This window comes from Mya arenaria, chromosome 17 (assembly GCF_026914265.1).
Source record: "Mya arenaria isolate MELC-2E11 chromosome 17, ASM2691426v1".
Classification (NCBI taxonomy): Eukaryota; Metazoa; Mollusca; class Bivalvia; order Myida; family Myidae; genus Mya; species Mya arenaria.
This window is the reverse complement of record NC_069138.1, coordinates 13,069,276-13,094,655: the sequence shown is the minus strand read 5'-3', so window position 1 is coordinate 13,094,655 and position 25,380 is coordinate 13,069,276. Positions and strand designations below refer to the sequence as shown.

At 36.6% G+C, this 25,380-nt stretch overlaps 1 protein-coding gene across 1 annotated transcript in view; it reads right to left on the bottom strand.

The window, feature by feature from the left end:
- The window catches only part of LOC128222941 (hemicentin-1-like), a 110,343-nt gene that overhangs the window by 27,890 nt on the left and 57,073 nt on the right, over positions 1-25,380 (bottom strand). Inside the window, exons 47-64 of the mRNA XM_052932131.1 lie at positions 25,251-25,380; positions 24,166-24,309; positions 21,582-21,710; positions 19,715-19,901; positions 18,654-18,736; positions 18,059-18,246; positions 16,762-16,843; positions 15,333-15,464; positions 12,850-12,981; positions 12,044-12,231; positions 11,513-11,594; positions 10,826-10,997; positions 9,816-9,913; positions 7,898-8,065; positions 7,514-7,684; positions 7,037-7,207; positions 6,181-6,351; positions 3,920-4,090 (exon numbers count right to left, since the gene is read on the bottom strand). The exon at positions 25,251-25,380 is cut by the window's right edge and continues 143 nt beyond it. Of these exons, the coding sequence (XP_052788091.1) occupies positions 3,920-4,090; positions 6,181-6,351; positions 7,037-7,207; positions 7,514-7,684; positions 7,898-8,065; positions 9,816-9,913; positions 10,826-10,997; positions 11,513-11,594; positions 12,044-12,231; positions 12,850-12,981; positions 15,333-15,464; positions 16,762-16,843; positions 18,059-18,246; positions 18,654-18,736; positions 19,715-19,901; positions 21,582-21,710; positions 24,166-24,309; positions 25,251-25,380 (2,599 nt within the window). The remainder of the gene's footprint in view (positions 1-3,919; positions 4,091-6,180; positions 6,352-7,036; positions 7,208-7,513; positions 7,685-7,897; positions 8,066-9,815; positions 9,914-10,825; positions 10,998-11,512; positions 11,595-12,043; positions 12,232-12,849; positions 12,982-15,332; positions 15,465-16,761; positions 16,844-18,058; positions 18,247-18,653; positions 18,737-19,714; positions 19,902-21,581; positions 21,711-24,165; positions 24,310-25,250) is intronic.

Genomic DNA, 25,380 nt, shown 5'->3' with positions numbered 1-25,380 from the left:
AGAATATGGTACCGTGTAAGAACACCTTTACAACAGGTTGGCTATAATTTCGTTTCAATATTGTTCGAACTATGGTGCCAGGAGCTTTTTTCCCGATATATGCTTTTCTCCCGATTGCGATATCTGCTTGCAATTCAACTGCTCTTATGTGAATAGGAACACCTTTAGATTATACCGGGGCATGCAAATAGAACTTTTATGTATAGAACTTACGTCGGTACACATCAAAACTTCCAAGCTCTTCTTAAAAAGAAAATATAAATATATTTAACAAAGTGGTACTGTCGGTATTGTGATTGTGACAGTGGAGAAGTAGTGGCGCTTTTGAGTATGATTTACCGTGAGTGTTTATACGCCGGTACATTTGACCAAATAACTGCCAGTTTCGGTCCCTAAGTCTTGCAAACGATGTCTGATACGTGAATATTAAATTTAGGAACGCCATATTAAATTAAGAAGCTTTCATTGATTTCCGCTAACAGTAAAATATAGATTTTGATTCCGATATGAGAATGTAAAGTGTAGGAACGCAATACGAAGTTATGATTTCCGCCTAAAGTAAACTTTAGATTTTGAAGTACTGAGTATTTTCGTTTGTAGATAGTGTACATTGAAGCTGTATGCCTTTGTGATAAGTATACACCGAGAAATGCCTTTTACGTTTTAGGCAGGCTTCAAAATTTATTTTGTACGTTCCAGAATGGATTGTTCAATGATAAAAGAAAGAAGGCCTATTTAAAAGATGCACTCTTACTCCCAAATATGGGTAACCTCAAGTAAATAAATGTTCTATATAAGTTCCATTTTTCATATTTCATTTTTAAGAAGAGCTTGTAAGTGTTGATGTGTGCTATAGATTACAGTTCTTTGTGCATGCCCCGCAATGTTCTTAATGTGTTTATCTAAATCAAGTGAACGCGTAGCCAACCTGTTTTAAAGGTTTTTTACTCGTTACCACTTTCTCCGATTTTCGAAATATGTGCATTTAATAAATATATTAGATATAATAGATCATTAGATAAAATAATATCATACTCATGCGTGTATAGGTAAACAGAGGGCTTCACAGAATGGTCAAAGCTCATTTTCTTTGCACCACCGATAAGTGGTGAAGCTTGTATTAAGTAGACATGTTTTTGCTAGGGTTTTAGCTAAATGTTTATGGAAGGATGGTGCACCTTATGTTTTTAGTAGTTCCCACCTGCTAGAAATAGCTAAAGCTTAAGAGTAATTTGGTAGCGCCCTTCCGCTAAGGTTTTAGCTAGAAAGTAATAAAAAGGTGCTGGACTAATTTGGTGGCACCCTTCCGCTAAGGTTTTAGCTAGAAAGTTATAAAAAGGTGCTGGACTAATTTGGTGGCACCCTTCCACTAAGGTTTTAGCTAGAAAGTTATAAAAAGGTGCTGGACTAATTTGGTGGCACCCTTCCGCTAAGGTTTTAGCTAGAAAGTTATAAAAAGGTGCTGGACTAATTTGGTGGCACCCTTCCGCTAAGGTTTTAGCTAGAAAGTTATAAAAAGGTGCTGGACTAATTTGGTGGCACCCTTCCGCTAAGGTTTTAGCTAGAAAGTTATAAAATGGTGCTGGACTAATTTGGTGGCACCCTTCCGCTAAGGTTTTACCTAGAAAGTTATAAAAAGATGCTGGACTAATTTGGTGGCACCCTTCCACTAAGGTTTTAGCTAGAAAGTTATAAAAAGGTGCTGGATTAATTTGGTAGCACCCTTCCGCTAAGGTTTTACCTAGAAAGTTATAAAAAGGTGCTGGACTAATTTGGTGGCACCCTTCCACTAAGGTTTTAGCTAGAAAGTTATAAAAAGGTGCTGGATTAATTTGGTAGCACCCTTCCGCTAAGGTTTTAGCTAGAAAGTTATAAAAAGGTGCTGGACTAATTTGGTTTTAGCTAGAAAGTTATAAAAAGGTGCTGGACTAATTTTGTGGCACCCTTCCGCTAAGGTTTTAGCTAGAAAGTTATAAAAAGGTGCTGGACTAATTTGGTAGCACCCTTCCGCTAAGGTTTTAGCTAGAAAGTTAAAAAAAAAGGTGCTGGACTAATTTGGTGGCACCCTTCCGCTAAGGTTTTAGCTAGAAAGTTATAAAAGGGTGCTGGACTAATTTGGTGGCACCCTTCCGCTATGGTTTTAGCTAGAAAGTTATAAAATGGTGCTGGACTAATTTGGTGGCACCCTTCCGCTAAGGTTTTAGCTAGAAAGTTATAAAAGGGTGCTGGACTAATTTGGTGGCACCCTTCCGCTAAGGTTTTAGCTAGAAAGTTATAAAAAGGTGCTGGATTAATTTGGTAGCACCCTTCCGCTAAGGTTTTCGCTAGAAAGTTATAAAAAGGTGCTGGACTAAACCTAGGTTTTAGCTAGAAAGTTATAAAAAGGTGCTGGACTAATTTGGTGGCACCCTTCCGCTAAGGTTTTAGCTAGAAAGTTATAAAAAGGGGCTGGACTAATTTGGTAGCACCCTTCCACTAAGGTTTTAGCTAGAAAGTTATAAAATGGTGCTGGACTAATTTGGTGGCACCCTTCCGCTAAGGTTTTAGCTAGAAAGTTATAAAAGGGTGCTGGACTAATTTGGTGGCACCCTTCCACTAAGGTTTTAGCTAGAAAGTTATAAAAGGGGCTGGACTAATTTGGTAGCACCCTTCCACTAAGGTTTTAGCTAGAAAGTTATAAAAGGGGCTGGACTAATTTGGTAGCACCCTTCCACTAAGGTTTTAGCTAGAAAGTTATAAAAGGGTGCTGGACTAATTTGGTGGCACCCTTCCGCTAAGGTTTTAGCTAGAAAGTTATAAAAAGGTGCTGGACTAATTTGGTGGCACCCTTCCGCTAAGGTTTTAGCTAGAAAGTTATAAAAGGGTTCTGGACTAATTTGGTGGCACCCTTCCGCTAAGGTTTTAGCTAGAAAGTTATAAAAAGGTGCTGGATTAATTTGGTAGCACCCTTCCGCTAAGGTTTTCGCTAGAAAGTTATAAAAAGGTGCTGGACTAAACCTAGGTTTTAGCTAGAAAGTTATAAAAAGGTGCTGGACTAATTTGGTAGCACCCTTCCGCTAAGGTTTTAGCTAGAAAGTTATAAAAAAGGGGCTGGACTAATTTGGTAGCACCCTTCCACTAAGGTTTTAGCTAGAAAGTTATAAAAAGGTGCTGGACTAATTTGGTAGCACCCTTCCGCTAAGGTTTTAGCTAGAAAGTTATAAAAAAGGGGCTGGACTAATTTGGTAGCACCCTTCCACTAAGGTTTTAGCTAGAAAGTTATAAAATGGTGCTGGACTAATTTGGTGGCACCCTTCCGCTAAGGTTTTAGCTAGAAAGTTATAAAAAGGTACTGGACTAAACCTAGGTTTTAGCTAGAAAGTTATAAAAAGGTGCTGGACTAATTTGGTCGCACCCTTCAGCTCAGGTTTTAGCTAGAAATTTATGGAAAGGTGCTGCACTTATTTGGTCGCACCCTTCAGCTAAGGTTTAAACTAAAGAGTTATGGAAAGGTGCTGCACTTATTTGGTAGCACCCTTCAGCTAAGGTTTAAACTAAAGAGTTATGGAAAGGTGCTGCACTTATTTGGTAGCACCCTTCAGCTAAGATTTAAACTAAAGAGTTATGGAAAGGTGCTGCACTTATTTGGTAGCACCCTTCAGCTAAGATTTAAACTAAAGAGTTATGGAAAGGTGCTGCACTTATTTGGTAGCACCCTTCTGCTAAGGTATTGGGTAACAGTTATGGAGGTGCTATACTTATTTGGTAGTTCCTTTCTGCTAAGGCTTAAGCTAAAAAAAATACAAAAGACTGAACTGATATGGTAGTAGCCTTCTGCTAAGGTTTTTGCTAAATAATTTTGAAAGGGGGCTACCAAAAAGGCAATGATGCATCACACAGCAGCTTATAAAACATCGTCATTGGAAAATGTAAAAATCACCAGGGCATGGTTGACTGTTACAAGTCTGAGAGTCATCTATCGCTCCGGAACACAGACGTCCATTAGTGCTGGGAGGCGGTGACGAGCAGGATCGGAACCGACGTCTGTGGCCTCCTCCACAACTTGCAGAGCACTCACCATAATCACTCCACTCCGTCCATCCACCATGGACTAGAACATATGATCCGGAATTTGTTGAACTTGATCGCCATGCAGTTATCACATTCTCTTTGGTTCAAACATTTGTGAAATCAAAAGAAAAAAAATATGCTTGCAACAAATGTTCTTAAAATCTTATTGTTCATTCAAAAGTGAAAAGCAGTTCCCTCCCCCTGGCGGTCATGTTTTTGTTTAACAAGATGTGGTGAAGGAATTTGATACAGGGTCATCTTAGCCTTCAAGTTTGGTTGAAATTGTCCTATTGGTTTAAAGGGGAAGGTGTTAGAAGGAAAAATATGAAGATGGAGAACGACAGAAAATCACTTTATCACTGTAGCTCACCAAATGAAAACAAACTTTGATTTCAATTAAAATAAATAGCGTTTACCGTGTGTGTATATCACCTTATCAGTAACTAGAGCTGTCACAGGAGTGACGAATACCCCCAAATGCCGCCTGGACACAGGAATGGCAAACCATTCCTATGAAAAGAGGCCATAACTCCAAGGTTACTGCACATTGCATCTTCTTTTATCATGCATGTATTGTTTGTCCGGAAACCGTTTTTCTATTTTCGTAGCAGTGCACAAAAACCTTTACTCCACTGGCCCCATTTTCAATCACAAGCATTGTCTTCACAGAGGCTGCCTTTACAGCAAGTTTCATCACAATATCTCATGCCCAATTAAAGTTATGAAGCAGAAACCATTTTTCTATTTTTAGTAACAGTGACCTTGACCCCACCAGCCCCAATATCGAACTTGATCTGTATCTTCTGATGTTACACCTGTGTACCAAAAATTGTTCAAATCCGTTTAGCCTTTCATGAGTTATCGTCCAGAAACCGTTTTTCTTTTTTAGTAACAGTGACCTTGACCTTGGCCCACCAGCCCCAATATCGAACTTGACCTGTATCTTCTGATGTTACACCTGTGTACCAAAAAATGTTCAAATCTGTCAAGCCTTTCATGAGTTATCGTCCGGAAACCATTTTTCTATTTTTAGTAACAGTGACCTTGACCCCACCAGCCCCAATATCAAACTTGATCTGTATCTTCTGATGTTACACCTGTGTACCAAAAATTGTTCAAATCCGTTTAGCCTTTCATGAGTTATCGTCCAGAAACCGTTTTTCTTTTTTTAGTAACAGTGACCTTGACCTTGGCTCCACCGGCCCCAATATCGTACTTGACCTGTATCTTCTGATGTTACACCTGTGTACCAAAATTTTTTCAAATCTGTCAAGCCTTTCATGTGTTATCGTCCAGAAACCGTTTTTCTATTTTTAGTAACAGTCACCTTGACCTTGGCCCCACCGGCCCCAATATCGAACTTGACCTGTATCTTCTGATGTTACACCTGTGTACCAATGTTTTTTCAAATCTGTCAAGCCTTTCATGAGTTATCATCCGGAAACCGTTTTTCTATTTTTAGTAACAGTGACCTTGACCTTGGCCTCACCAGCCCCAATATCGAACTTGACCTGTATCTTCTGATGTTACACCGTTGTACCAAAAAATTTTCAAATCTGTCAAGCCTTTCATGAGTTATCGTCCGGAAACCGTTTTTCTATTTTTAGTAACAGTGACCTTGACCTTGGCCCCACCAGCCTCAATATCGAACTTAGCCTGTATCTTCTGATGTTACACCTGTGTACCAATTTTTTTTCAAATCTGTCAAGCCTTTCATGAGTTATCATCCGGAAACCGTTTTTCTATTTTTAGTAACAGTGACCTTGGCCCCACCAGCCCCAATATCGAACTTGACCTGTATCTTCTGATGTTACACCTGTGTACCAAAAATTGTTCAAATCTGTCAAGCCTTTCATGAGTTATCGTCCGGAAATCATGAAAACCGACAGACCGACCGACCGACAGACAGACCGACCGACCGACAAGCTCACTCCTATATACCCCCTCAAACTTCGTTTGTGGGGGTATAATAAAACGAAGGCGGGGCTCCTTAAGCGGCATAGACTGCTCTTTGTTACATTAAAAATGGTGTAGTATGCCTTCCGACGTAGTATATATTTTGTAATTTATCATGTGGCATACACACACTGGTTTATAGCAAATACAATTTGTTTTGTATAACAAATATACCTGGACAGGGTTCACTGTTGCAATAATCCAGTTGTGATTCCTCGCCAGAACAGAACAAACCATCGTGTTGGGGTGCGGGATTGTTGCACAGTCGGATGCGAGTTCTTGTTCCACTTCCACAGGACAATGTGCATGGGGACCAGTAACCCCACCCACCCCAGTTTCCATTTACTGAAACAAGAAAAGAGACTATATGGTGAAATGCACTGTGTTATATATGTTAGGTGATGAATGAATGACAGATTCTAATTCTTCCCCCACAGGACAATCACGACCCACTCATACATGTTTCTATTCATTGAATCAAGAAATGAGGCGGTATGCTGCAATGCATTGTGTCATATAAGAGTTTGTGATGAATTGTTACTCAGAGACAGACATATACCAATTGCTCCTCCACAGGACAAATACAACCCATCCATCCATGTTTCCATTTACTGAAACAAAGTAGTAGATGATCCAGTGCAATGCATTGTGTCATAACATTTAAGAGTGGGTGATTAAGTGTTACACAGTGGGAGACAGGTTCTAGGTCCTCCCACACAGGAAAACCCAGCCCAGCTTCTATTTAATAAAACAAACAAGCTGTTAACGAATGCTCTCATGCTGTTGCAGTTGGAAGTGTTGTTTGTTAGAGTTGGTAATATATGTAGAATGTAATATATTCAGCTCCAATGTAGTAAACCTACATATCATATGACAACCCAAAAACATCACAATTCTCTAAGTTGCTAGAAGCTGATAATATCACGTGACCTTGAGGCTTATCAATATCAATCTCCACATTACGTTGACCTTGAACGTTCCTGGAAACAATACTGTCCTCATTGACATCAATAAGTTATACCGTACTTACATGGACATTCTTTCAGTTTACAAGCCTGACGCTCTGTGTCAGATCCAGGACAAAACAGTCCTTGGTTGCTAGGCGCGGGGTTGTCACATGACCTAACGCGTTCCTTGAAACCATTGCCACACTCCACTGAACATTGTTGCCACGGTGACCAATTACTCCATCCACCATCAACTTGAATACAATAAATCAGGTAAGAAATTGTTTTTCATATTCAAATATTTGTTCTAAATAAACGAATAGGTTCTAGGTGTTTGCATTGATGACAATGTATCCAGTTGTTAATATGCTTGACCATGTGGGCATTCATTTTAAATGTGTGTTGCAATTGTTATGTATTTGTGAGACTTACATGTACAATGCAAAAATACTTTTCATCCAAATCAGAATGTTTCAGTAAATAATATTTTGAACAAACCTTGAATTTGACCTAAGAATCTGCTTGTATTGCATTTATAATCAAATGTATTAAAGACTTACCTGAGCAAGTTCTAAGGTTACATGTCTCCATTTGTACACCCTCATCTTGGCAATCTTCTCCACCAAACTGAGGTCGAGGAGAATCACACAGTCTTCTCCTTGAGCGTGATCCATCACCACAAGACTTGCTACAGGATGCCCAAGACTGCCACATGCCCCAGGCTCCTGACACTGAAAAAATATAAGAAGGTACATTTTGCACAGTGGTCAAAAATTGGCTCAGGGACAGCAATATTTGATACTGATAATACTTAGTGCATTTCAATTTTCTATACCGTATTCATGAAAACGTTGCAATGCAATCTGTTAAAGAAACTTGTTCTTACATCTTGTTTCTTATTTTAAAACATTCTGCACAGTACAGTAAATGTACTATAAACCAACCTGGGCATTCCCTGACAGTGCAATCCCTGTATTCTACGTCCTCTCCTAAGCAAGGTTTCCCCATGTCTGGCTCTGGATTGTCACATGACCTGTGACGTTGTTGTCTCCCTTGCCCACAAGATGCACTACATTCCTCCCAGCTTTGCCAATCTGACCAGCCACCATTGACTAGGAATGAAAAATAATTTTAAATGCAGAACAAAGCCTCCAATTGGCTGGTTCTTGTGTGTCATTAGAGTGACCTGTGATGTTGTTGTCTCCCTTACCCACAAGACACATTATATTCCTCCTATCTTTGCAAATCTGACCAGCCACCATTTAGTAGGTATAAAAAATAAATTTAAATATTAAACAAAGCCTCCAATTGGCTGGTTCTTTGGTGCCTCATTGCCCACAAGACACACTACATTCTTCCCATCCTTGTCAATCGGACCAGCCACTATTGACAAAGCATGAATAATTCAAATGCTAACCATAGCCTCTTATTAGCTTGATCTTTAGTGGCTCATTGCCCACAAGACACACAACATTCTTCCCATTTTTGCCAATCTCACCAGCCACAATGAAAAATGAATTCAAATGCTAAACAAAAGGGGTTATAAAACATATTAATTCTTGTTAGAGTTGTTCATATCATCTTAAAGACAATGTTCACTAAGAATAGTTTTCCAATTTATATATTCTATTAGTTTAAACATTATATATTTTGTCAATGATTGTGAAAAAAGTATTATATGACTTATACTAATTCACTCTCATTGGCACGATGTTGAGTGAGTGTGTGGTCATGTGTTGTGCAGGAAATCGGAGAACCCAGAGAAAACCCACGTGCCCGGCTTGATGACCACTAACAAAACTCACATGCGCCCAGGCTGGGGAACGAGCCTGGGTTGCCTTAGTGAGAAGTGAGAGCGCTAACCACTGCGCTAACCGGACAACCAAAAATATAATGAATACACTGTATGGGTGTTTTCACTGTAAGATGCACAGGTTCTATGATCAAAATTGCAGAACACTTGTGGGGCCATGATAACATCTATATTTACTTACAGTTGAAAGTCAGGTGTGTCCATTTGGTATTGATAAATACAATTACATATGACTGAATCAGTGATAGTGAAATAAAACAAACCCAAGGACAATCAGGTGCAAAAACAGTACAAACAATCCTTAAAAACGTTTTTTCCATTTTAAGTAACAGTGACCTTGACCTTGACCCAAGGGGCTCCAAATACAACTCCATGAAAGGTCTCCATAAACTCTTCATAAATACAAAGTTAAGACAATATATGTCAATCATATGTAAGGTTATTCAGTACTAACTAATTTTCTATTTTTAGTAACAGTTACCTATCCCTTGACGCTAGGTGTCCCCAACGCAATGCCATGAAAGATAGCCTTTTACTCTTTCTATTTATGTAGATTGGTCAAGATATGTCAACCCATATAAAGTTATTCAGTTTTAACCGTTTTCCTTTTAGTAACAGTGCACTGACCTTGACCCCAAACCCATGAAAGGTCTACAAAAACTCTTCCTAAATACCAACTTGAATCAAGATATGTCAACCCTAACTAAAGTTATTCAGTTTCAACAGCTTTTTTATTTTAAGTAACAGTGACATTGAACTTGACCCCCTGGGCCCAAAACGCAATCCAATGAAAGGTCTCAATAATCACCTATATGCAAAGTTTTTTCAATATATGTCAACTCTAACTAAAGTTATTCAGTTTCATATGTCAATTTCACGCCGGCCGGATGCTCGACCACGCTCGCCCAAACAACAACGTACGTCATTCTAATAACCAGATTTCACTTTGTGAAAACTTGGTTAATAAACTCAATCAAACTATTAAGAGCAAGCTTTGACCTCTAACCTGTACCAGTGATATGAACATATATGAAGCTTTGACCTCTTACCTGCAACAGTGATATTAACATCAACGAAGCTTTGGCCAAGGTTATTGCTGGCCATACAACGATACGTTCCAGAATCAGACTGCTGAGCTGCGACAAGCCTAGAAAATGAGTGACATTGCATTACACAGCATTATACAACGTTACATTCCAAAATGAAAGACATTGCATTATACAGCATTATACAGCGTTACATTCCAAAATGAAAGACATTGCTTTATACAGCGACACATTTAAAAATCAGAAAGCTAAGCTGCGATGAGCCTAGAAGATGGGAGACATTGCATTACACAGCAATAACCAGCGATACGTTCCAGAATCAGACTGCTGAGCTGCGACGAGCCTAGAAAATGGAATACATTGCATTATATAGCATTATACAGCGAAAGGTTCCATAATCAGACCGCTAAGCTGCAAAGAGCCTAGAAAATGAAAGACATTGCATTAAACAGTGTTTCCTTAGAACAGAATGTAAATTGTGATGTTTCCTGAGGACAGAATTTGATATTGGACAATCATAAGCAAGAGTATCACAGGAAGTCCAGGATGCTCCACCTACGCCCATTTTTTATGAAAAGACAGATATTGTAATACAATGGGCTGGTAGAAGGTGAATGGTTGTAGCAAAATTAAAACATGGGAAGATAAGGCCAATATTATATAAAGGATAGATAACTAAAATCATAGGTAGGGCAGGATGGTTTTTGTGCACTGCACTTCCTCTCATTGCCATCTATCTGTTTAACAAGTTTTATTTCAATCCCATCATAAGCATAAAAATGTAAGACATTTAATTCATTATACAGCAATATGTTTAAGAATCAGACTACTGAGATGCAATGTGGAAAATGTAAGACATTGCAGTATTCAGCGATACGTAAAGACAGACATGCCTGAGCTAGGTGATGATGTCCAAACAAATCACCCACGTCATCACAATAACAGATTTCTCTGTACAAGATGAATATTAGTTATATAATTATGACTTCCAGTTTCATCAAGGATATACATACAACAAAGAGTTATTTGGAAGAATGGACAGGCGCCTGTGTTTGGTGAGGATTTCCCAGCCCATCATCCAAGTCATATCTGGTTCCGGCTCACCACTTCCCACACAGTCAAGTCGTGCATTGAATCCTTGCTCAACCCTCGTGTGAACGGGGGTAATGGAAAAGGCTGGGGGCTCTGTGGAAACAGACAGCATAACATTAACGAAATCACAAAACATCAGAAAGTTGTTATGAAGAATTGACAGAAGAATAGCAGACATCCGACATCAGATGAGGCAATCAACAGTAAATTACAAATGTGACAATGATTAATCATTCAAACCCAACCCAAAACAATAAATTACAAAAGCAGCAGTCAACAAATAAATAAAGGAACAAATTGTTGCATAAAATCATAACGCGTAAACTAATCTCATGGTAATCATGGTCATGTTCCATAAAAACTACTGACATTAGTCAAGGCAGTCAAGAGTAAAGTACAATGTTGCAATCAACAATCATTAAAGCAAAGCTACTGTTGGATTTAGTCTTACATTTATTAACAGTAAGTATGGGTGCCCATGATGATTTTTCATTAAGAGCTTCTCACATAATTTGAAACAATCAACAAATATCACAACTGTGACATATGTCATATAATTTCAAATTTCAATGAAAATTGTGTTATATTAAATTGCTGTGTTAACTTACCCCTGATTGTAAGCATGGCAGTTCCTGACGAGCTTCCAACATCATTAGTAGCCACACATTTGTACTGTCCAGCATCAGAGCTCTGGATTTACAGAAAAATAGGGTAGTCAACAGTAAATACCACTTGTGACAGTCAAAAATGAATACCAATTGTGGCAGTCAACAGTGAATATCAATTGTGGCAGTCAACAGTGAATACCAATTATGGCAGTCAACAGTGAATATCAATTATGGCAGTCAACAGTGAATACCAATTGTGACAGTCAACAGTGAATACCAATTGTGGCTGCAATTACAGGAAATAACAAATGTGGCATTCAATAGTAAATGAAAAAACGTGGCAGTAAACAGATTATAAAACAATGGGTTAATAGGTTAATGTTTGCATGTACTGTTTGAAATCAAAGTAGGGCAATTATCATCTATCAAATTATTTTCCCAGCACAGATCAGTAAATGACAATTAAATCTAGGAATTATCAATCAGCCATTCAAAATCACACAAAAAATAGGGGTTGACTCATAGTTTTACCGTTGATCTGTAAATGACGAGTGATCCATTACTCAGCTTCCGAATTCTCTCACTCAATTGCACTTGTCGCCCATCTTTGAGCCACATAACCTCAGGTGGGGGATCGCCACCCACAGAGCATGCCAACACCACTCGCTCCGCGATTGTTACTGCCTTGTTGCCTGGTGGAGTCAGTATTTCTGGTGGTACTGAAATATGATTATGATAACTACAAGGAGAAGTCTAAGAGACAAGCAGAATGTAACAAATGTTCAAAAGTGTATTTTTACTCGCACTTGGGCAAGGCCCATTCGTCGAATGCTCTGATAAGATTGTTAGTCATAATAAATTTTTTGGAGCATATATAGTGCACAGACAGAATGTAACGAAGCCTGGTCAGAGCTTTAGAGCTACCATGGTTCTTAATAACATGGACCAGTGTATAACACAGTCACATGGGACCCCCATTTAACGTCCCTCCTGGAAGATAATAAGTATTCTTTTTAATGGTGGGGCAGGGAATCAACCATGCCACCTCTGGATTGACAGTTACATGTAAGTGTGTTACCACCAGACCATGGATCCGCCACATTTCTGTTTAAAATCTTTCAAAAAAAGGGAAAAACACTTAAACTCTATAAGTCCTCAATTTTCATGGGTTGTAAACTACGCCTTGGAGGAAATGTAAAAAGTTTGAACAAATACCATTTTGAATGGAAGAATGTTAAGAAAACATAATTTCAATTTTTTTTATTACTTCTTTACTTAGTCAAAAATTGTCATAAGTTTCACATTGACTACAGTATTGTGTCGTTATCATAACATACCTTTCACATTGACTACAGTATTGTGTTGCGCCTCTCCTGCCGGATTCTGTGCAATACACGTGTAGACGCCCCCATCCTCTGGGCGAACATGATAAACGATGTATACACTGCGTCCGTTCACACTCGGGTGGGCTAAATGATATCAAACAGTTAATCAATACTTGCACAGCTATCTCTCTGTTTATAATTTGCTTGATGGGAACAATAATGTTTTTGCTGTTTTCAGTCAAAAAGTCTTTGAAAACAACAACTTGAAACCAACTAGAGCTTTTCACATTTCCAATGCTAACTGGTATAAAATCTTTTATAATAATTATGTTTTAACGTTGAGGTCAAAGTTCATGCACACACGTTTAAACAAAATTCAACATCTAATTCAAACATTAAATGTCTGTAGGCTTTGACCTTAACCTTTGAACTTTAAAGACTACTTCAGAGAACATAATGGACCTTTGACCTACTGACCCCCTTATATGCTCTGAAGTAGTCTTGAAAAAGTCTAGAATTCTGCATAGTATTCAGATTTGTCTCCAGTTTGGAGCGTCTGTCAACAGTTTTCCATTAAAGGTCACCTTGACATTGTCCTTTGACCTACTAAACCTAAACTGAAGAGGTCATCTTAACTGACCATGACCAATGTGAATACCAAGCATTTACGTCAATCTGAGAAGTATGCATGTTGTAAGCTGTTATTACCCATTGAATATTTAATGTCACCATGACCTTAACCTTTGACCCTTTAATTAATAAAGGTCATCTTCACTGTTTAAAGCCTCAATATACAATAAGTCATTTAAAAGATATTGATCATACATGAAAGTGTGATGCTGAAAAATGCCTACAACGCCAGAAGTTATCCCTGTGTGTCACTAAGCTTTGCGGGCTACATTATAATGGTTGTATAGGTGTCCCTTCTCACCAAACAGGGCTTGAGGTAAAGCCCCATCAGGGATATTTTTGTATAGCCTCTAAAAGTGGGTATGAGTACAGCAGTAAATTGTATAACACTGGTTAATTGTTGGGTTTGGTTGAAGTTAGCCAAAAAATGTATGTGCAAACAAGGCAATAGATACCCTGTGGATAACTTATCCAGTTAAATACAATTGACTATTGGTTTATATCTAATACTTGGATTCAAGCACAGTCATCAAAATTAGACTTTTGGATGAACAAGCCCAAATTCTTATATGATTGCTTGGCATCAAATGTTTGAACAAACCCTGCTATATAAAATTAAGAATTTGAGCAAGCCTGGAAGACATTAACCAGTGCCGGGCTTGCGGGCTTGTGCTAATTTCCACCACTGCAAGCATGATCAAAAAAGCTGATGACCACATTAATAACATCGCAATCAAAACAAGAGGCACATCAGTGCCTGTGCTCCACTGGCCAAAAGGTTCAAGCAAAGACCACCTAACGAACATTTTCGTCAAGTTTCATAGAAATACAATCATCAATTTTTGAGGAGAAGTTATTTAAAAAATTTTTTTACTTTAATAGCTCTGGCTGCCATGTTGTGCAGTGGACCGAAATGATTTGGGCAATTTGAGTAAAGGAGCACCAAACAAACATTTCTGTCAAGTTTTATCGAAAAAAGGTCATCGGTTTCGACGACAAGTCGTATAAAGTTTTTTTTTATTTTTTAGCTCTGGCAGCCATGGTGTGCAGTGGACTGGAACCATTTAACAAATTTTGGTTAATGACCACCCAAGGAACATTTCTGTCAAGTTTCATCAAAATCTGATCATCGGTTTCTGAGGAGAAGTGGTGTAAAGGTTTTTCCTATTTTTAGCTTTGGGGGCCATCTTGTGCAGTGGACCGAAACCATTGAAGCAAATTTGATAAAGGACCATCCAAGGAACATTTCTGTTAAGTTTCATCAAAATCTGACCATCGGTTTCTGAGAAGATGTTCTTTAAAGGTTTTTCTATTTTTTTGCCCTGGCAGCCATGTTGTGCAGCGGACCGGAACCATTTGAGCAATTTTGGTTAAGGACCACCCAAGGAACAATTCTGTCAAGTTTCATCAAAATCTGCCTATCCGTTTCAGAGGAGATGTCGTTTAAAGATTTTGCTATTTTTAGCTGTGGCGGCCATATTGTGCAATGGACCAGAACCATTTGAGCAATTTTAATAAAGGACCACCCAAGGAACATTACTGTCAAGTTTCATCAAAATCTGCCGAACCGTTTCAGAGGAGATGTCGTTTAAAGATTTTGCTATTTTTAGCTCTGGCGGCCATATTGTGCAATGGACCGGAACCATTTGAGCAATTTTGGTAACGGACCACCAAAGGAACATTCCTGTGAAGTTTTGTCAAAATCCGCTTATCAGTTTCAGAGGAGATGTCGTTTAAAGTAAAAGTTTACGCACGCACGCACGCACGCACTCACGACGGACAATCTGTGACGACATAAGCTCCATGGCCTTCGGCCAGTGGAGCTAAAAACAAAAACTGTTGTTTTATTCTGGTTAATGTCTTACAGGGTACTGGCGCATCATCTCTTTTCCAGTGAATAGTTGGTGTAGGAATTCCGTCCGCTGTACAACGCAGCACTAATCGATCACCTAGCAATACTTCAGTGATCCGAGGAACAACCAAGAATGATGGTGGAACTGAAAGAGAAATAGTTTAAAATCATTTAGGGCTAACACAGTACCAATTTATATAGTGTCTGTCTTCAAATGAATAGCTGGTGTAGGAATTCCATCTGCCGTATAATGTAGCTTTATTTGGCTGCATATCATCACCTCTGTTGTCAGAGGAACAACCTGAAAATGATGTCGGAACTGCAAAAGAAAGTAGTTCATATTTATTTACAGCCGTATGGTGAACTCTCCATCTTCGAGTGTCAAGTTGGCGTAGGAATTACATCCGCTGTACAATAAAGCTCTAATCTACCACTCAGTATGTCAGTACTCTGAGGAACAACCAAAAATGATGGCAGAACTGGAAGAGTAAAAGTAGTTAATAACTTCTGGTTAACATTGTATTGAGTAAGTGACTGCCAGTTACTAAGTTCTTCATAAATAGTGAAGGAATACTGTCTGCCAAATATTGCAGCTTTAATCTGCCGCCAAGCAATACCCCCTTTATTCAGTGAACAACCAAGAATGATGGCAGTTTACTCAAAAATGGCTCATGCCAAGACCAACTCTAAACGTTGCAATGCGACAAAACCAGGTTTTTAATATGGGCAATCAGAAATTATATTGCCAATTAATTTATTGTCTGAGTTAGGAAAAAGTAGCAGGCTAAAGTAATTGGGTGGAAACAATTTTTCTACTTTTATTTACATTGACCTTGACCTTAACCCCACCCCCTCAGAAGCAATCCCAAACTAGCTCTTCACCTAAGCTACATGTACCTTCAAAACATCTTTCATCACTATCCATCAATTCTAACAAAGGAAGTTGGGCAGAAACATTTTTTATAGTTTTATTTACAGTGACCTTGACCTTGACCCCAACCCCTCAAAAGTAACCCCAAGCTAGCTCTACACATAATCTACCTATATATCAAACTTAAGTTTTTGGAAGAAACCATTTTTCTATTCTTAGTAACAGTGACCCCTACCCAACCCCTCAAAAGCAATTCTAAGCTAGCTCTTCATATACATGTAAGCTACCTACATACCATATCATCCCTATCCATCAATGCTAGCTTAAGTTATTAAGTAACCAATGCTTGATGATCACCCGCCAACACGCCCACCTGCCCGCCCAACATCGACCAAGTTTCAGACGAATATCATAAAGGGATTTTGAGTAATGGCTAAGGTAAGGGCTTGAAACGCTGACAACAGCAACAATACCCAGGTTAACTTGTTTACTTCCAAAAACAGACAAGATAACAAAAAGGTAAATGAATAGAGTAAACACTGAACCCTTTTGTGAAAATATTTATATATACCTTGGATTCTGATAAGTCGTTCCTGGCTAGCTTGGCCTGCCACATTGGAAGCTGTGCAGAGGTAGCTCCCAGTGTCTTCTTCCTGTGTTTTAATATATAAGATAAATGGGATTACATTATATGTTAAACATTATTTAAGAAAGTCATTGCAGTTTAAGTTTTTGTTCTTTATTTCAACTGAAATGAGACGTGGAAATTAAATGGATTATTTTGTAACCTACAATTAGGCAAATATTTTTTTCACCTTTAGAATAATTCAAACATATTTTTTTTTCTCAGATATTACTTTCGGATGATAAAATGGGGTCAATGTGTAGCACATAATTGTACAGTGGTTACATAGTTTTGTAATGAAATATAGGCTATCTAATAGTTAAATGACATGAATTAAAATCTAAATGATTAAGAATGGGCAGAGTGATTGTAGCAAATTAGCACTTCTTAATCATGTATGATTTAATTTAGGTCATTAAAAAGACTTAGAATACAAATGCATTAGCTGACACATTGTCAACGCAAAATCTGACGAAAGGAATTTTGTCAGATGAGCGGGTGGACCTTTAAAGCTGCGCTCTCACAAATTTACCGTTTTGATAACTTTTTTTTTTTTGTCTTTGAATGAGCCAATTTTTGCGAGAATATCTTCAAACCAGTGATATATGACTGCTGACAAAAGATCAGATCACAGATATTAATATTTCCGTTCGAAAATTAATGTTACTTACGGTTTAAGAAAAATGCATAAAACATCAATTTTTGAACGTAAAAATGAACATCTGCGATCTTATTTTTTGTAAGCAGTCTTATATTTGTTTCTGTGCATTTTCGCATAAATGGGGTCTTCTCAAGACAAACAATAAAAAAAGTTGTCAAAACAGTAAATCTGTGAGAGTGCAGCTTTAAACACCCGCGAAAGTTGAAATTCTTAATGGTTAAGCCTAGTTAACTCAAGCATTTGGGGGAACATCGTATCAAAAAAAAAACATACCCTAACATCACATAAGAAATTAAATGTTTAGATTTTATTATTTTCAAACTCAAATATGCCTAGTCTCTAAATGTTACCAGTCAAGCACATGTTGAAAGTACATAATTATTATTGCTACACAGAATAATCAATTAAAAAAAACTAAAATTTGAACTGGTTGTTTGTGAACATGACCAAAATGGATAAAAATAAACTCTGAACATTTACTTCGATATAATAAATTAGGTAATAAGATACCGAAGGAGAAGATGAAATATTCCAAATATCATTAATAAAGTAATGCATTTACTGCAATGTCATTTCACACACCTTTAAACCCCTGATTACGAGATTTCCAAACTCGGTGATATCGTATTTAGCTGAGGAATCAAGCCGACGCCCATCTTTAAGCCAACGAATACTGGGTGGGGGGATGCCGATAGCGGCACATGGAATATCGGCTGTCTCCCCGACGGTAAATGTCAGAAGACGGCTTGCTTCGCCAATCTGTGGTGGAACTGTAATGTAAATGATTAGGAAATTGACATTTCGTCTCTCTAAAAAAGTTGTGACATCATCACGTTTGAATTTGACTAAATAAAACTTTTCGTTGTTATTTGTCAAATTTTGACATATAAAATTCAAATGTTTAAAATTTCCTTTTTAAACTAACGAACACATTAGTTGCCATTTACAAAAAGTTAGAACCCCTTTAGAACTACAACTACTTACTGCTTATCAGCCTGATAAGCCAAGCAAAGTTCCATAATCAAACTGCATCATTCTGAGATTTCAGCCCTTATACAATGTCACATGTATAGGTCCCTTGTCACTCCCTGCACTGTCTGGCCTGTTGCAAACATCACCATTACTACCATTATTACCATAAATTACCATAAACTACCATTTAAATGCATGCAATTACCTTGGACTTGAAGTCTCAGCTCCACACTAGTCGTTCCTGCAGCATTTGTAGCCACACATGTGTACGTCCCATCATCTTCTGACCTTTTACACAAAGAAGAATTATCAATTATATTAGAAACATTAAAACTGTCCTCAGAAAGAAAGGAACATCCTTAAAAAAATTATTCAGGATTTATGAATACTTTTGTTTTAAATCATTCAAACACAGACTCTTGACAATTATATTACACAAAATTATACCTTACACAAATATGTCACTTCTTTGTATATATAAAGTTGATCGGGTCGTATATGACTGTGTTTAAATAAAAATTCCAATTTTAGGATGTCAGCGGTGTATTTCATATTTTGGGCCAGTATTGACTTCCCCCAAAGTAATATAATGACCGCTGACTTCAAATAGTTGTCGAGTGTGTTTTGTAATTTTCACAAAAGCATAAAATTTCGCAAGTAAACATTACCGTATTTCCTTTGTTTAATTTTAACAAACGTGAAAAGCGCTTAAGAATTAGGAATGGTTATATAAAACATTTGATATAATATAAGAACTTTAAAATACCACTTCAGGCCATATGGCATTATAAGGACCGGCCAATCAGCCCCCAAAGGTGAATGGACCGAGGCGTCATACACGTTTGGGGGCTGACTGGCCACTCCTTATAATGTCAATTGACACTCTGTGATGTGTATCATAATATTTCTTAAATAGTAGGCTGAAGTTGTCTAGTCGTTGAACGAGACTTACTCAAAAGAATAAGGGTTTGAGCCCCGCAATAAACATGTTTCTGCTTGGCACATCAAAATTGGCTCGTACATAATATGTGTATTGGCTAATATCAAACTCAACCAATTTTTTCATAAAGATAGGGACAATACGAAACACAGACCTATAAAGGTTTATAGGTCACTGATAGGACGGACGGACAGAAGTACGGACGGATGGAGGGTAAACTTTAAGTCCCCTCCGGTAAAACCGGTAGGCCGGACTAATATGCCAGAACAGTTTTGAAACTTACTCCACAAAAAATGCTATAAATTAACAAAGTGTATTCCACACACCTGGCAAATGGTATAGCCAGACCGTTCCGAAGAATTCTCAGAAAGGAGTTGCTGCGGCTTATCGTGACGCCGTCTTTTTCCCATGTGAGCTTGGGCCGCGGTCGTCCTGTGGCACGACAGGGAAGCACAATATTCTGGCCGTTGTTTATGATAAATGAAGTCTCGCGCACTGGTATTTCCGGTGCGACTGAAATTTACAGACAATCATAAGAGTATTATACTTTAATGTTTAAACAACCATTGTTAGAGTAGACTTATTCAGTTAATGATGCTGGTTTGATTCATTGTTTCAAAAAACCTACAATCAACAAAAAACTGTAATAATTTTAAATAGATTTTATAAGCTTTACGCATATTTATTCTCGACAAGCATCACAGTTCAACTAGATACATTTAGACAATGTAAACCATAAGTAAGATAAACCTAGAGTCTACTTAACATTACTACAATAACAAGACTGAATTTTTGGGATGATGCCAGCATAATATTTTAAGCTGTGAATACAGACATGTATACTTTCAGCCATCTGAATTCATTATTAGATTCTTTATTATATGTGTATTGTACTAATTATTAGAATCTTTATATGTGTAATGTACTAATTATTAGAATCTTTATATGTGTTATGTACTAATTTTTAGAATCTTTATATGTGTAATGTACTAATTATTAGAATCTTGATATGTGTATTGTACTAATTATTAGAATCTTTATATGTGTAATGTACTTATTATTAGAATCTTTATATGTGTAATGGGCTAATTATTAGAATCTTTATATGTGCAATGTGCTAATTATTAGAATCTTTATATGTGTAATGTGCTAATTATTAGAATCTTTATATGTGTAATGTGCTAATTATTAGAATCTTTATATGTGTAATGTGCTAATTATTAGAATCTTTATATGTGTAATGTACTTATTATTGGAATCTTTATATGTGTTATGTTCTTATCATTAGAATCTTTATATGTGTAATGTGCTAATTATTAGAATCTTTATATGTGTAATGTGCTTATCATTAGAATCTTTATATGTGTAATGTGCTAATTATTAGAATCTTTATATGTGTTATGTTCTTATCATTAGAATCTTTATATGTGTAATGTGCTAATTATTAGAATCTTTATATGTGTAATGTACTAATTATTAGAATCTTTATATGTGTAATGTGCTTATCATTAGAATCTTTATATGTGTAATGTGCTAATTATTAGAATCTTTATATGTGTTATGTTCTTATCATTAGAATCTTTATATGTGTAATGTGCTAATTATTAGAATCTTTATATGTGTAATGTACTAATTATTAGAATCTTTATATGTGTAATGTACTAATTATTAGAATCTTTATATGTGTAATGTACTAATTATTAGAATCTTTATATGTGTAATGTACTTATCATTAGAATCTTTATATGTGTAATGTACTAATTATTAGAATCTTTATATGTGTAATGTACTAATTATTAGAATCTTTATATGTGTAATGTACTAATTATTAGAATCTTTATATGTGTTATGTTCTTATCATTAGAATCTTTATATGTGTAATGTGCTAATTATTAGAATCTTTATATGTGTAATGTGCTAATTATTAGAATCTTTATATGTGTTATGTTCTTATCATTAGAATCTTTATATGTGTAATGTGCTAATTATTAGAATCTTTATATGTGTAATGTGCTAATTATAAGAATCTTTATATGTGTTATGTTCTTATCATTAGAAACTTTATATGTGTAATGTACTTATTATTAGAATCTTTATATGTGTTATGTTCTTATCATTAGAATCTATATATGTGTAATGTACTTATTATCAGAATCTTTATATGTGTAATGAACTAATTATTATCATACTTACTGAAGATATTGAGTCGAATTTGTCCAAAAGCTGTCCCTGCATTGTTTTGAGCGATACACACATACGTTCCACCGTCTGATTCCTGTGTACGCTGAATGTGCAAGGAGCCATTCTCTATGATCTCTTTGCCTGTGAACATGTGAGTGGATATTATATATTTAAAGTGAGATGATTTACAATATTAAGTACAAGTTCAAAGCTTACTGTACAAACTATATCAAGTTCAAAGTATAAATATTTTTAAATGACGTGTTGTTGCCTGCCTCTTGTCTGCCATGTAGGGTCAATTATTGACCGTCATCGGAACCACTTGTCAAGAGTATGTAAAATACCTCGTCCCCCTACATAAATGATGCAATCCGATTTAAAGTGATAAAGTTGAGGGGGTATATAAACCATACCCTTGTAATTTTTCACTCTTTAGAAAAAATACTAATTAATGGTACTTTAACTCATTTTAGCATGACCATGCTTACTAGTTAAAGTCCCCAGTTGAAATAGAGTTCCAGTCTCACTGACCGTTCTAAGAGTTCCAGTCTCACTGACCGTTCTAAGAGTTCCAGTCTCACTGACCGTTCTAAGAGTTCCAGTCTCACTGACCGTTCTAAGAGTTCCAGTCTCACTGACCGTTCTAAGAGTTCTAGTCTCACTGACAGTTCTTAGAGTTCCAGTCTCACTGACCATTCTAAGAGTTCCAGTCTCACTGACCGTTCTAAGAGTTCCAGTCTCACTGACCATTCTAAGAGTTCCAGTCTCACTGACCGTTCTAAGGGAAAAGCAGTAATCCCATCATTTAACCATGAAGCAATTTTGATAAGGATATGGTTTCTTTTTAGTGTTTGTATTTGTGTTTGTGGTGGAAGTTTGTTTGTGGTGTTTGTATTTGTGTTTGTGGTGGAAGTTTGTTTGTGGTGTTTGTATTTGTGTATGTGGTGGAAGTTTGTTTGTGGTGTTTGTATTTGTGTTGGAAGTTTGTTTGTGGTGTTTGTATTTGTGTATGTGGTGGAAGTTTGTTTGTAGTGTTTGTATTTGTGTATGTGGTGTTTGTATTTGTGTTTGTGGTGATAGTTTGTTTGTGGTGTTTGATTTTGTGTATGTGTTGGAAGTTTGTTTGTGGTGTTTGATTTTGTGTATGTGTTGGAAGTTTGTTTGTGGTGTTTGTATTTGGGTTTGTGTTGAAAGTTTGTTTGTGGTGTTTTTATTTTAGTATGTGTTGGAAGTTTGTTTGTGGAGTTTGATTTTGTGTATGTGTTGGAAGTTTGTTTGTGGTGTTTGTATTTGGGTTTGTGTTGGAAGTTTGTTTGTGGTGTTTGTATTTGTGTACATGTTGGAAGTTTGTGGTGTTTGTATTTTAGTACATGTTGGAAGTTTGTTTGTGGTGTTTGATTTTGTGTATGTGTTGGAAGTTTGTTTGTGGTGTTTGTATTTGTGTTTGTGGTGATAGTTTGTTTGTGGTGTTTGATTTTGTGTATGTGTTGGAAGTTTGTTTGTGGTGTTTGTATTTGTGTTTGTGTTGGAAGTTTGTTTTTGCTGTTTGTATTTGTGTTTGTGTTGGAAGTTTGTTTTTGGTGTTTGATTTTGTGTTTGTGTTGGAATTTTGTTTGAGGTGTTTGTATTTGTTTTTGTGTTGGAAGTTTGTTTGTGGTTTGTGATTTTGTGTATGTGGTGGAAGTTAGTTAGTTTGTGGTGTTTGTATTTTTGTATGTGGTGGACGTTTGGTTTTTAGTGTTTGTATTTGTGTTTGTGGTGGAAGTTTGTTTTTGGTGTTTGTATTTGTGTTTGTGGTGGAAGTTTGTTTTTGGTGTTTGTATTTGTGTTGGAAGTTTGTTTGTGGTGTTTGTATTTGTATATGTGGTGGAAGTTTGTTTGTGGTGTTTGTATTTGTGTATGTGGTGTTTGTATTTGTGTTTGTGGTGATAGTTTGTGGTGTTTGATTTTGTGTATGTGTTGGAAGTTTGTTTGTGGTGTTTGTATTTGTGTATGTGTTGGAAGTTTGTTTGTGGTGTTTGTATTTGTGTTTGTGGTGATAGTTTGTTTGTGGTGTTTGATTTTGTGTATGTGTTGGAAGTTTGTTTGTGGTGTTTGTATTTGTGTTTGTGTTGGAAGTTTGTTTGTGTTGTTTGTATTTGTGTATGCGGTGGAAGTTTGTGGTGTTTGTATTTTAGTACATGTTGGAAGTTTGTTTGTGGTGTTTGATTTTGTGTATGTGTTGGAAGTTTGTTTGTGGTGTTTGTATTAAAGTACATGTTGGAAGTTTGTTTGAAGTGTTTGTATTTGTGTATGTGTTGGAAGTTTGTTTGTGGTGTTTGATTTTGTGTATGTTATGGAAGTTCAAGTTTTGTGCAAGTATTTGTGTATGTGGTGTAAGTTTGTTTTTGGTGTTTGTATTTGTGTTTGTGATGTTAATATGTTTGTGTCTCTAGTTCATTGTCGTTTACATGTAGGCCCTTCCTTTGTGCCCCTAAACAGGGTTTATTTTCGAATTGTTCGACTACTGGGCTTGTCCCTGTATTTTTCATTGTCTGAATGAGAAGGGAAAAACTTATACAGCCCTAGTAAGTAACAGTGTCACTTTAAATAATACCTTGTCCGCCTCTCAGCACAGTTGTCCCTTTCTGCCAGATGATCGCTGGTTTAGGAGTTCCAGTAACGTCACATGGTAACACGACCCCCTCGCCCTTCACAGCATCTATATAGAGTGGCTGGCGACCAAGTACGCGTGGTGGTACTGCAAATTTAAAATAAATAAAGACAACCTTCAGTGATTTTATGATAAATATCATATAGAAACATTACATACTTTGTTATAATGAATAATTTTCTACCTTTTTCAATCTATATTTTCTATACGTTGTATATAGTATGTACCAGTAGATGTTCATGACATCATTATTTACTTTTAAACATAAAATAATTAAAGTGACACTTTTATTCAAAATCAATACATACACATGTATAACAAACGTAAATATGAGTGAAAAACCTTCAACTACTTACAAAGTTATTCATTTATGGAAACTATTAATTACTGATAACATGAGTGTAACCGTGTATTTGCTGTATCGCTGAACACGCAAAGATATTTAATGATTTGTGAATGCTAAAAGATTAACTGTAATTTACCATAGTCTCATAATGTAGAAATACTGTGTTTTATGCACATTTCTTTCAAATTAAACTCGGTATCCTTCATAAAAACCATTGTTTTTCGACATTTATTCATCCTTTTTGGAATATTAAAACAATATTATTAATTGTGGAAAATCTTATGTGGGAAGAAGCGTGCATCTTTAATGACATATTTGTATATTTTTATTAAGCATAAAAATACTGCTGAAACAGTTTTGTCAAATTTGATTAGAAGTACTTCAGATCAGTGTCTCCATGAAACTCCAAGAGCAGTTAAGATTTGAAAGTTAACAATGACGATGTTAACAAAGCTAAATTTAACGAAGTTGTTAACAATTTGCACTTCGAGTCATGTCTTAACATACCAAAATGTGTTTGAATATGGACAAAAATGTATAAAAAATATCATAGAGTCTATGCAATTAAAGCAACCACTTTATACACTGCAATATCTAGGCAATATATTATATATATGACCATTAAAAAAATGCTATAGCTTTAAATATTAGAAGTAAAATTCATTCAAATAAGTATAGTCACCTTGTACATCAAGTTTCATTTCACTCGAAGCTGTTCCAGCTTCGTTAGTAGCCAAACATTTGTATGTGCCCGCGTCCTCAAGACGTACTGACGTGAACTCAATGGTCCCGGAAATGCGCATACGATGTCG